Source organism: Hippopotamus amphibius, chromosome 12, assembly GCF_030028045.1.
Source record: "Hippopotamus amphibius kiboko isolate mHipAmp2 chromosome 12, mHipAmp2.hap2, whole genome shotgun sequence".
Classification (NCBI taxonomy): Eukaryota; Metazoa; Chordata; class Mammalia; order Artiodactyla; family Hippopotamidae; genus Hippopotamus; species Hippopotamus amphibius.
Genome location: NC_080197.1, coordinates 96,965,838 through 96,979,076, shown reverse-complemented (window position 1 = coordinate 96,979,076; position 13,239 = coordinate 96,965,838). Strand labels below are relative to the sequence as shown.

The window sequence follows — 13,239 nt, the reverse complement described above, 5'->3', positions numbered from 1 at the left end:
AAACATTTTTCAAAATGTAAGTCTTTAAGAGAACTGCCTCATTTACATGTTCATTTTAATTACTTGAATCAGATGAACTCTAGATGAGCCTCCAGCATTTTAAAAGGTAAAACAGACATTGGGCTTTGTGTTCTGCATAAGCAAACACAGTGCTCAGGACCACAGAACGGGGTTGAATGCCTTTAACCTGTATTTTCCTTATCAGAGCGCTTACCAAGCTGGTGTGTAGTTATCATCTCTCTCCACTCAGAGGGCAACCATCATCTCAGTCTTGGTATAAATATTTTTCCATCTCCAGTACCTGGCCCAGTATATGCTCAATAAACATTTATTGAATAAATTGTCAAAAAATGAACTGTCGAGTAACAATCCCATGAAAAGAAACACTCCAAGAGTATTTAAATTCAAAATAGTCCTGACAATCTCAGGTCTTAGCATAGCATCTTCCTCCAGGGAAGCAGGCAAAAATAGAAAGTAGCTGCGTTTCTCTTTATAGGAAAATCCCTTCTTTAATTTTATATATATATAAACTTATATATATATATTGCTGTGAAATACAGCATAAATAGGAAAGAGAAATATATGTACAGTTTAATATGTCACTCAGGACTCAGGTCATGAAATAAAACATTTCTAGGACTTCCATACCCCTCCTCACTCCCAACTCATCTCCTGCGACACCTGCCAGTCACCATGCCTTCCCTTTCCTCTCTAAGTAACCAAGGTCACTATTATCTATTGTCCTAACTGTTATGGGGATATTATTTGTTTAACCATCATGTTCAAATCCCTAAACTATATGGTTTGAGTTAATTCCTTTAAATAGTGAGTTTCCTTGGTTCCTCCAGATTAGGTTATGGTTTATAATTTTCAAGAATATTTCATGTCTAGTGAGCAAAAAAAAGGAATGTACACGTAGCACTGGATAACAAAAAAAGTCTTTCCTTATATCACACAGATAAAATAAAGTTTTACAAACAATGGCCATTTTCATACTAATAGGAAAAGAACAAAAGAATAAAAACAATTCACAGCAACATGTTTATTTAAGCCCTAGCTAAGCTTTCATTTACAAGCAAATATTTTTTGGGGAAAAAATGACAAGACAATACTTTCAAGTGTCATACCACCCACATAAAAATTAAACTTGCAGAATTTACAAATTAATATTCTGAGCAGATAAATTATACATCCATGTGTAAAATCCAATCTACAGCATTTAAAAATTCATAGTTACAACATAAGACATTCTCTCTTTACAATCTACCTACTTACATAGCTTTTCTCACTGCAGATGATATAGTTCTCATCATAGCTACCAATGTTTGCAAACATAATATATTTAAAATATATTTAGCAGCATATAAAAAATTAGATAAAAAGGGAAAGAAATACTACTATTAAATAAAAATGAAACTAAAAGGTGATAATAGAAACAACTCCATAGGAAAATAGATCAAAATATATTTGTTAGGACATCAAAAATGTTTCCCATCACAGAAGGTATGCACAGTACTAATAAAACAATTTAACAGCATTTTAGTCCTGAGCACAGAATATAGCACAGCTGCAAAACTTTGGTCAATATAAGTAAACATCAACATCTAACACAATTTAACATTCTTTGTTAGTAGATTAAAGTCAATTCCATTTTATGAAAAATCACCATCAATAATATTCTCATATCTTTTTTCCATTACATTAAAAGAGCTTTTAAATTTGGGAACCCTCTGTAGACTGATATAAATACCAGACAAACCAATGTTTGACTAACATTCCCAATGTTTTAAATATGCAAATCATCCAAACAGACCATATGAATGAGTGAACAGTGGATTGCACTGTATTCCAAGGGTATTTTCTGACTGTCACAAAAGCAGACATCTTGTATTTCAAATAATTTGAGGATGTTTTTTATAGCTACGCACAAAAATCCAGCCACAATAAAAGTGCGAATCAAGCAGTATATCAATTATAGGTTATATATGCACTGGTAGATATTAACATTAAGCACACAGGATACTACACAATTTTATTAGAATACCATTTATGTTCAGCAGTTGGAGGCAGATACATTTTCCAGTTAATCCCATTGACAAGTTTTTGTCTAATAAATGCAGGACAACATTTTCCATAAAGAACATAGAGTATTATCACAGTATTCAGTTTATGACTATCTTCATTCATGTTTAATTACTGGCAACATCTTCCCCCATATCTCCTGTGTCAGAGATCTGACCATCTTGCAAATTTCGAGTCTTCCAAATTCTCACAGTTCGATCACTACAAAATAATAAATTAAAAATGAACACGTGAAAAGAGGTGGAAAGATAAAGAAATAGTTCTTAGACTTACTTATCGTGGAAACATTTTCTGAAAAGGTCTTTAACAGATGTAACTAAACATTCACATTGTCCCACTGGTATATCGAACAGGTACCCATAATAATGAAATTAAAAATAGTTCATATTATCAAGAGCTTACTATGTGCCAGGTATTGTTACTATATTCCCCTCCTATACCTTAAAGCATTTAATTCTCTTTACCTATCATAAGATATAGATAATGCTATTCTCCGCTATTTACTGATGAACAAATTGAGGTCCAAAGAAGTTAATTAATTTGCCCAAGTTCGGGCTTCCCTGGTGGTCCACTGGTTAAGACTCTGCCCTACCACTGCAGGGAGCGTGGGTTAGATCCCTGGTTGGGGAAGTTCTGCATGTCTTGAGGTGCAGCCAAAAAAAAAAAAAAATTTGCCCAAGATCACAAGGTAAGTGATAGCGCCAAGATTTGAAACCAGGTAGTCTGGCTCCACCGCTTAATACTGATATGACATAGTCAGAGGTCTTCAGGCCTAAGAGCCCAGAGTAAGATCACAGTGAAGGGGCCAGGGCAGGGATTCCAGGGAGCTCGTGAATCTGTCGATACTCAGGAAGAATTATGTTCAGGTGAAATCAGCATATGCCCACAGAAAAAGAAGGAGGCTATGAAGAAGTAGTCTAACATTCTACCTATCACAGAATACAGACAATTCAAAGCATTTCTGAGAAAATGTATTTTTATTCCCCTAGCATGTGGGTTCTGGGGACTAGTCATTAGACAATCACAGTTCTTATCATGTCTCTTGTGGCTCTAAAAAGGGAGCATTGCTTTCCCCCAACTTCCTAATAAACCCAAAGCCAAAAGAAAGAGTTTCCATAAAATTGTATAGCTAAAAAGCATTTCAAAGATTAAACAGTCCATTTCCAGGATAAAGAAAGTTTAGTGACTTGTTCAGTATAACATAGTGGAGGACAGAGCTAAGCCTAGAATCCAGGCTTTCTAGTTTTTAATCAAGAATCTTCTCACCCCTAAGAGTTCTTAACACAAGGGGAAAAAAAAAAAAAAATCACATTTTTTTCTTTTTCTTTGTATCTACTTGAGATGATGGATGTTAACTAAGCTTACTGTGATAATCATTTCATTATATATGTAAGTCAAATCATTATGCTGTATACCTTAAACTTACACAGTGCCATATGTCAATTATATCTCAATAAAACTGAGGGAAAATAATATTCTCTCACCATCCCACACAGCACATGTAATTGAAAACAGCAAGGGGATATGTTTACTCATCCACCCATTTATTCATTCCACCATCCATCCAACAAATGCTTATTTGGAACTTGCAGTGTTCTTGGCATTATTCTAGGTGCTTGGGATCAATTAAAAATAAACAAATAAAATCAGAATCCTATACCTCTGCAGATCATACATTCTAGCAAAAGGAGACACAATAAAATTTAATAATTAAATTATAAAGTTTATTAGAAAGTAATAAATGTCACAAAAAAATTAAAGAGTATGGCAAAGGGGGTCAGGATCAGGAGTGGTAGGTAATAGGAGAGATCACAATTTTAAATAAAATGGCAAAGTTATTCTTATTGAGAAAGAAAGACATTAGAAGAAGATCAGGATCTCTGAAGGTACTTTGGGCAAAAGTCCTAGGGCTGGAATGAGCCTGATATGTTCAAGATCAGCAATGATATTATTCGTGTTGTAAGAGAAGGAACACGCCAGAAGGTGCTAGAAGGTAAGGTGAGAGATGCTCAGACAGTCAGATAAAAATATGGCCTCTACTTTAGATAAAATGCACGACCAATGCACGGTTTTGAGCAGAGAAGGAACAAGATCTAACCTGTATTTTTAAAAAATTACTCTGGTGTCTGTGTTGAGAATAGACTACATATGGGCAAGGGACCTTGTTTAGGAGGCTTCTGTAGTAATCCAAGGGCTGATGGTGACTAGGGTCAGTGAGGTAGCAAAAGACACGGGGACGGACAAGTGGTTAGATTCTAGAAATAATTTAAAGGTAGAACACCAACAGAGTTTGCTGATGAACTGGATATGGAGCGTGAAAGAAAGAAGGAATGAAGGTTTCTGGACTAAGCAACAGAGAAGACAGAGAAGCCATCAGCTGAGATGGAGAAGGCTTTAGGATGAGCAGGTTTCTTAGGAGGTTCAGGAGCTCAGTTGTGGACATATGAAGTCCAAGATGAGCAAATGTCCAGTACTAGTCATGACCGTAACCTGTACCAGGTTAGCTCTCCTGTTGGAAACAAAGTGAAAACTTCACAAAATATATGGAACAACTATTTTCAGAAACTGGGCAATGGGTCGTTCAGACCTATAATCCCTGAGAAAAGGGAAATAGAGAAGGTGCGCTCTGTAACAGCCCTGGCTCTCAGTCTGGAAGCACTTTCCAGACCACAGCAAGGAGGTGGGGAGACCAAGCAGAAAATCACAGAATCAGACTTGAAGAGAGAGTAATAAAAATCTGGGACGTATGAAACAGTGGGAATTTCTAGAACTAAGTAGAGAAGAGGAGAGAGCTATGCAAAAAGAACTGGAGCTACAGGGAAAAAATCCATCAGTCTAAATAGCGGTCCCCTAATGTCTTTGACTGAAGGCTAAGCTGCACATGAGTAGAATCAAACTATAAGGCCAGACCAAAAAAAAAACTACTAGTGAGTATAAGTTGAACAAATCCCAGAGTTTACAGAGGGCTGTGAGATGTTCAAGTTCTGACCAGTAAAGTAGAGAACAGCATCAAACATTCAAAACATTCAGAAGAAATCTAAGAAGATTTAAAAACAAGTCTGAAAAATATGAGCCTGAACCACAAGTAACTTAAGTGCCTGACAAACAAAGCCCAACATTCTTTAAAGGAATACAAAAAATCCAGGCATTCAAAACACAATACTATAATGTTCAACATTCAATAAAATGTTACTTGACCAAAGAGCAGAAAAAATAAGACTTGTAATCATAAGAAAAATCAATCAATGACAACGGATCCAGAAATCAGATATGATAGAATTACTTATACAAGGACTCTGAATTATAAAGTGCCTCAGTTTTCCCACCTACAAAATAAGGATTATAATAATACTCACCTTCTACAGTTCTTATGAAGACTAAATGAGTTAATGGCTGAAGACACTTAGAACAATTCCTGGTAGATACTAAGCCCTAAACAAATGTTTGTTAGATAACAAATAAATAGCACTAATTTGAAAAAAGGCCTTCTGATTTTATTGGCTATTTTCCTGATTTTATGTTCCATGGTAAATACACCTGCATCGGATGCACCATGGGTAAACTGAGGAAAATTTCAGTTCTTCAAAAATAAAACTGTATCATGGAAGAAAAGTATTACATCATGCCTCACTGACCAGACCTCAGTGATGCATAATACCTTTATAGTCTTATCTTGAGTGTCCCACAGCTCAGAGGGGTATTATTTATTTCCTGTGAACTGTGAAAGACAAGACAAGTTTCCAAAGGAATAAACAAAAGTGGTGACTCTTAAGAAAGGAGTGCATCTTGGAAATAGCATCAATGAAGCACCAAAGGTTAAGTTCCTCAGAAAAACACACCAAAAAATGGGCTTTGAGGTACTTTAGAGATGAGAGAAAGTAAATCTAAATGAGAAGAAGGATTCAATGGAAACAGCTCAAATAATAAAGAGACACCAGAGAAATACACTAGAAGTTTCAAAATAAAACCAGGGTAATCATGCATTTAGGACAGACTAATCAAGAAGTCCCTCAAATTAAGTAATGTAAGTGGTACACAAATGACATAGGGAGATTTTCAAGATAGATATTCAGGAGAAATTACATTTTATTTGACTGAGATGAACACCTCACATTATAGTACATATGCTTTCCTTTCCAAAGTACTTATACACATATTATGTCATTTTTATGGTCACATCTCTACACCTCCTTCAAGCATCTTCTTAAACGTCACTTTCTCGGTAAGGCCGCCACTGACCATTCTACCGTGTAACCCCCGCCCTCCAGTTGATGCTGTCATCTCCCTTCCCTGCTTTATTTTTCTCCATAGCACCTCTCACCATGTAACGTATTTTACGAATTTATTTTCTTTTCTTCTCCTTAGAATAAAACTAGGGTTTGTATCTGTTTTGTTCACTTCTCTGTTCCCAAGGGTCTGGAACAGTGCCCGGTACATAGGAGATTCATCATGAATGAGTAAATGAGAAAAGAAATTAATCAATTCCGTCACCCTAAGAGGGAGGAAGTGGATATTATTACCATGTATGTAAACGTTAAAGGAGATGGAAGATGCCCAAAGAGTTTTTTTTCATGATTTGGTCTAAATGTGAAGAATGACACGTTTGTTGCCTATCTGGTAAAAAATTTTTAGAAATTAGTGTCTTATGAATGATTTTTTTAAAGTTAAAATCACCAGGGGAAGACCTGGCAGCAGACTTGCTAGTCTAAGCAGCGAGCTGAGATAACACTGTTATCATGTAACCTGGGGGCCCACAGTGTACCTCAGAAAATACCAATAAGACATCATACACAAACATGAGAATAACTGTAATAAAAGAAGGATTCATACGTTCTACATTTCCAGATATTTACAACTTACAGTATTTACTAAATCTGAACACAGGTAACCAATACAGACAAAGATCACAAAGGAAAAACTTACTCAGCTGCAGTAAAAATGTGGGTGGAATTAACACATATGGCGTTGATAGGACTCTCATGACCTCTCATCTCGCCGACTGGCACACAGGTATCTATGTTCCAGAGTTTCAAAATGCCCCCTCTGCAGCCACTGAGCAGCACTGGGTGGCCTGGCACCACTCCCAGGGTACAGACCCAATCCTTATGTGCATTTGGGACTTGCTGAGAGAAGAAGGAAAAATCGGCAGCTTAAGGGGAGCCCTCTAGACTGACATTTTCATACCAAAATAAGTTACAAAAGTTTTTACTGACAAAATTCAAAATCCGGAACACTGAATTGGCCTGGAAACCATAAAAATCATTTTCTATGAAGTCACTGCTGGTGATTTAAAGAAATAAATCTGTAATTTGCTCTTCAATGTGCCTCACTAATTATCATCAGTGTTATTGGTATTAAAGGCCTAGAATGTTAAAAAAAAAAAAAAAGTCTTTAGAATCTAAAACACCTGGAAAGTACACAGAAGTTTTTAAACATCACTTTCTATTCAAAGGAGTAAATATCTCGTCTTTTTCCAAAACGTATCTCACACAAGTTTGAAAACTACAACCTGGTGTGCAGACTATAAGGATTGTCTCCAAAAAAATCACTGCCTTAAATTTTCGAAGAGAATATAGAGGCCTAAAGCTTTTTGTTGAAGGCTGGAGCTAACCTATATATTTCACAATGAGTAAACAATAATTACAAGCTCAGATTATATGACCATATTTTTACACATAAATATATTTATGTACATAATATAAAAAGCACATCCAAGAATGTATATCTATAAAAGAAAAGCTTTTGAGTGTAATACATGCATCTGTTGCTAGGTTTTTTCATGAACATTCATGCTACTTGTTCATTTTGTTTTCATCTGGTTGTAAGTGGGAGCAATTGCAACACACACACCCATACATTTATAAGGAAAAGCCTGAAATTGAGTACAATTTCATCTGTTATTAATTTCTTCCTCTGGGGATTAGGAAAAGCCACCAATATTTGATTGCATTGACAAAACACTTCAACCCAACTATTGTTCTATAGGAAATGAGAGAACCACCACTTTTGGAGGTATGAAAATGAGATGAGGAATCATTTAGACCTTAGTGAAACTTGGTACTCTTTGGAATATGTGTACATGAAACAAAAACAAAACAAAATGAGAACCTGCGACTGCTCTGCTCCAAGACTGATTTCATTTAGTAAACACATGCATGAAGCAATCCCAGATCTTCCAACTCTTATCAGAGTCTATTCTTCTTTTATCTAGGAGGTATCATTAAATGCTGAACGTTGCCCTTTTCATAATTAGTAACTCTGGTGGGTGATAACAAATCACTCTTTAAGAGGAAGCCCTGATTGATACCATGCCTAAACAATGAAAATCTATATAGAGGCTCTTCACATTCTTCTATAGAATACTGGTGACTTTGAAGTACCCATTCCATCCCATGAAAAGGTTTTGCATTACCTGTAGAAGGTCTTTTTGAGCTAAATCCCATTTCTTGATTCCATTATCTCTGGACCCACTAAATAGGTTATCCCCGTGTATGGTTAATGCTTCAATGCCATCATAATGAGGGGGCTCGAAATTGTGGGTAGGACTCACAGTTCCAAGAGCCCCTTCAGTTACATCAAACATCTAAATAAAAGCAGAAAGAAAGCCGTCATCCTATTTAATGTACCAATAAGCACCTATATGTGTTCATTCATAAACACATGTATATTAACCACATATGATTTGTCTTATTATATTTTACTAAGTTAACTAAAATAACTTGCTATGAATGACTAAGGATGAATCTGAGCCCTATTTTCACACTACTTTTGCTTACATGTCACGTGCTTACATGCTTGTAAGCTCTTAAGAAAGGCAACCAATTTTCTCATGTATGAGTGTACAAATGATATGTTAAATAATAAAAATGCTTCATATCAATCCAGTTGAAATTCATATAAATGATTGTTATTTAAACACTATTAGGTGGCTCTGCAATCTGAGTGGTCATCTCAAATTCTCCAAAAGCTGCTATTCAAAACCTTTCACTCCCCTCAGTTGCCCTCATGTCTCTTAACTATCGAACTTGGGATTTCCTAAAAAGGCTAGTATGACCAAAAATAAATTTTTTGGACCATCCCCCCAGTTACAAAAGTTTCCTTTTATTCTTAGACATTCTCTTACCCTTCCCTTCTGTTCAAATGCTACAGTGTGCTTACTTTATTCCAAGGTTCACATCTTTGATCTGATTCTTTTTTGATCTGATTCACTAATTGCTACCATTTCATTCTTCACACCTTCCTTCTCCACTGAACACATTTCCCAAGCATATAAACATGCTCAAGTCTACTAAATACAAAATCCTCTCGACTGAACCACTCTATTTTCAAGTCACTAACCCATTTCTCATCTCTTAAAGTTTCTAAAAAAGAGTACTTATACTCTTCCTATCTCTCTTTATTACTGTATCCTCTTTTTATTCCTGTTGGTTCTCACAGGATTCCCCAAGGAATCTTATAGGATTCCTCTCTCCTTTGGCCATGTCAACTACTCTAACTCCTTGAACATCTGCTTCTATTTGAACAGCTCTGAAACATACATGTCTAGTCATAACTTATCTTGATCCCTGGACTTGTCTTCCAAATGGCCTACTGGACTACATGAGGAGGTCCTCTATTGGCATCTCAAATTTAACAACTCCAGAATCAAACTATGCATCTCCTCATCTTATCTGCTACTTGCATAAAATATGAAGACCATAATATGCTCAGTATAAAAGATGGTGATGATGAGACTTAAGTATTACTTGGATGACTGAGCCAAAAAAACCTTCAGAATCCCTCTCGACCTATCTTCTATGAAAAGTGAGAATACATACTTAAATAATAAGACAACAAAACCAGGAAGTGAGTGAGGAAAAGATTAGGAAGAAAAAGCAAAGGCTAGAAATGAGAAAAAGGAAAACTGGTTAAGAGAAAAGAGTCCTAAGTGTATCTGAATACTTCAAATCTATCATTTAATAGGAGAATATAATTGAACAACTTTATTATACACACTTTGATGTAATGATCCTTGGAGCCAGTGATGATTAGATCTTGTCCATTAGAAATCTGATCTACAGTAAGACACATGACAGGGCCTAGGTGTCCCGTTAACTTTCCTGTGGACTGAAACCTTTAAAAAGAAAGAAAAATAATTTTGTTTGAAAATATTTCTTAGCATGCTGAGTCTAAGCCTCAACAAAAGTAATCAATAGTCTGCTTAAACTGTTCTTTGTGATTTAACTCCACCTCTGTGTAACTCTGTTCAAATTAAGAGTAAAAAATGGCTAATCAGTTCTCTAATGGAAGTGTGAGGAGTCCTAAATAAGTTATTCCAAAGCAACTAATGTCATTCAGGTAGTAATGGAGGAAAAAAAAAAAATCAAAAGTCCAAAAACTTGCAAAAGGCTAATTTTAACTCTAACCCATGCCTCAACATGTTATAGACATATGATTAATGTTATTAGGGCCAATATGAAATTTGATTAAAACAACTATGTCACTGATATACCTAAAAAATAACAATATGAAGAAAGTAAGATTATTTCATTACACAAACATATATTTTCAAATGGACACATACACATATATATATATACACCTATCATATATACACGTGTATACACATATATACACATGCACGTATGCACACATATGTGTGTATATATGTATGTCAGGAAATAGGTAGTCAATTTCATCAGTTATTACAAAGATATGAAAATGACCGGGAATATGTCTGACTGGTAGAAAAGTGTGTGATGTGCACTGTCGGGGGGAACAATGGACCTTTGTTTCATAGCTACCTCAAATCAAGCTGCTGGAATACAGAGACGTTTTTGGCTTCTAGAGTATTACTATTTCTTGTAACTCTTTTCTTAGTTACTTTGTTAAGATGAATCTGTATTTACTCATGTTGCTGAAATCAAGCAAGTTTCAAAGGATCTAACTTCTCAGCAGAAAAGAAAGCCTAAAGATATTTAAAAGCTGATATCTTTCTTGCCTCACGTCATGACTTTGAGTGTCTTCCTTCCTCCATGGTATTCCGACTGTAAGTCAAGTTTAATATCTTCAAGAATAAACCCATCCTCATCTTGTTCCTAATTTTCTTAAATAAGCACTGTTTTCAATTTCCTACTTTTTATTTCTAAAAAAGTATTCAGGACTGTGTTTCTTCTTTCTCTCTCATTTATCTATAAATTATGTTTACTATACTTTCTTAGTCATGCATTACAATGTTACAAGTTATAACTAGTTGTCTGCCAAATTTCTAAAATAAATTCCCCTGTGATTTACTACTGACAAAGCCCTTCTGGATGGGATTATTACCTGAATTACAAACTTTACTCAGAATCCTGTAACTGCCTATTTAATGGCCTTCCTAGAATGAGATGAGCTCTAAGAAGGTGAACACAAAATTTGTCTTGCTCAGCCTTTATCCCCAGTACCCACCACAGTGTTGGTATAGTAACTGCCATAATTGATGCTGAATAAATAGTGTTAACTAATAAATACATATTCCCTTGCTGCCAAAATTTTAAGAACTAGAAAAGAAGCTAAAATAAACACTCGAAGGATAAAAGCTCATACTTCACGGCAAATAAAAATCAAATCAAAGATGTAATGCTTTACACATTTCAGTTTATCACTTTTCTCTTTTTTACTCACTTCATGTTCTTAATACTTCATTATATATATATATATGTATGTATGTGTATATATATATAATTTTATATTTATAAAAATCCTGAAGATTTATGCTTAAAGTTATAAGGTTTGTAGACTGAAAATTTTGAGATATAAGATGCATAAGTAATGTTACAGAAAATAATTCTTTCAAAGGTACTAATACAACTAGCATGAGAATCTTATTCTCTTCCTGGGAAACAATACAACTTGTAGACAAATATTAAGAAAGGATATTTTCCTTCATATACTTTTTTTTCCCAGCAATGGAGATTAAAAGAAATGAAAATCGTGAGTTTGCTAATGAGGACAGATGAGACATTTAGGGGTGCTGAATCAAACGGGAAAGTAAGATTTTATATTAACTTCTGGGGTTATACAAATTAGATTTCACATGCACTAACGTTACTAACGTGCAAAAATTGCATTTGCCACATCCTAGAAGAACATTTTCTTTAAAATTCTACCTTTTAAGATCCCACATTCTGACAGCATTTCCAGAAGCTGCATAGAGGAAGGTGCCAGTTGGGTTTAGTGCAATTTGATTGATTTGATTTTCCCCAGAAGGAATAGCAACTGTCCGGCTGGTACTTGCAGAACAAGCATCTCCAACAGTAACTTGACCTGAAGACCTTAACAGAGACAAAACAAAGCAAAATAAGTCACATTTCTGGACAAGACTTAGTCTTAGAATTCCTTAAATTCCTAGGAAACTGACTGTAGACAGCAACAAGATCTGTGTTCTTTGGTCACTGTATGCAGTGTACCTAGCACAGCACCTCATACGCACACAGTTGCACTTATAAATAAACATTCTGACAGATAAATGAATAATTGAATGAAGACAACAAGATGACATGGCTTAAAACTCTTAATTTGCAAGTTATTGTAACACTAGAAATTCTGGGCCCTGTTGCAGATAACTTAAATATGATTCAGAACAGATTATATGACAAAGATTAAAAAAACCTCAACAAATGATACAGTGCCACAAAGGTAATTCATTCCTGCAGCTTCCAGAAGCTCCCTGAGGAACAAGCCTACCAATATTCCTTTCATATATAAGATTTGCCCTTTTGAGTTAAAGACACTGAGCACTTTTTAAATCATCTTCAGTCTTTGTTTACTTTAACCTAATCATATATGGATTACCTGCTATGTGCGAAAGACTTAAACATGATTAAACATTATTTCTATTTCCTCAGCTAAATTCTAAATGGCAAGTAGATTTTTAAATTTTGAAACATTTTATTAGCTAACTTCTAAAATACCAAGTTATAGTCAATGTTTTCAAATTTGGTTTTATTGAGTCAACTGGATTGGTAAATTTCTAACATAAGATATGGTGGTTTTTTCCTACAAAATTTCCCTCAAGAGACCTGTATTCAGTACAGTAAATAATTAGTAGTTCTCAAAATACAAAATAGCACTGAAATGTTAATAATCCTCACTCTACAAATTAGTAAAAAGTAACCATTCCTATGGTCCCTTCTT

At 35.0% G+C, this 13,239-nt stretch overlaps 1 protein-coding gene across 12 annotated transcripts in view; it reads right to left on the bottom strand.

Annotated features, from left to right (window-relative positions):
* Window positions 1–820: 820 nt before the first annotated feature.
* KIF21A (kinesin family member 21A) overlaps window positions 821–13,239 on the bottom strand; it is a 140,191-nt gene continuing 127,772 nt past the window's right edge. For 4 of the 12 annotated variants that reach the window (XM_057701393.1, XM_057701399.1, XM_057701394.1 and 1 more), the window contains 5 exons: window positions 12,213–12,377; window positions 10,078–10,195; window positions 8,495–8,665; window positions 7,006–7,205; window positions 823–2,283 (listed from right to left, as the gene is read on the bottom strand). In XM_057701393.1, the coding sequence (XP_057557376.1) occupies window positions 2,190–2,283; window positions 7,006–7,205; window positions 8,495–8,665; window positions 10,078–10,195; window positions 12,213–12,377 (748 nt within the window). In that variant the 3' untranslated portion in view covers window positions 823–2,189. Of the gene's footprint in view, window positions 2,284–7,005; window positions 7,206–8,494; window positions 8,666–10,077; window positions 10,196–12,212; window positions 12,378–13,239 lie in introns of all 12 variants that reach the window. The other 8 variants (XM_057701404.1, XM_057701405.1, XM_057701398.1 and 5 more) reach the window with 4 other exon arrangements.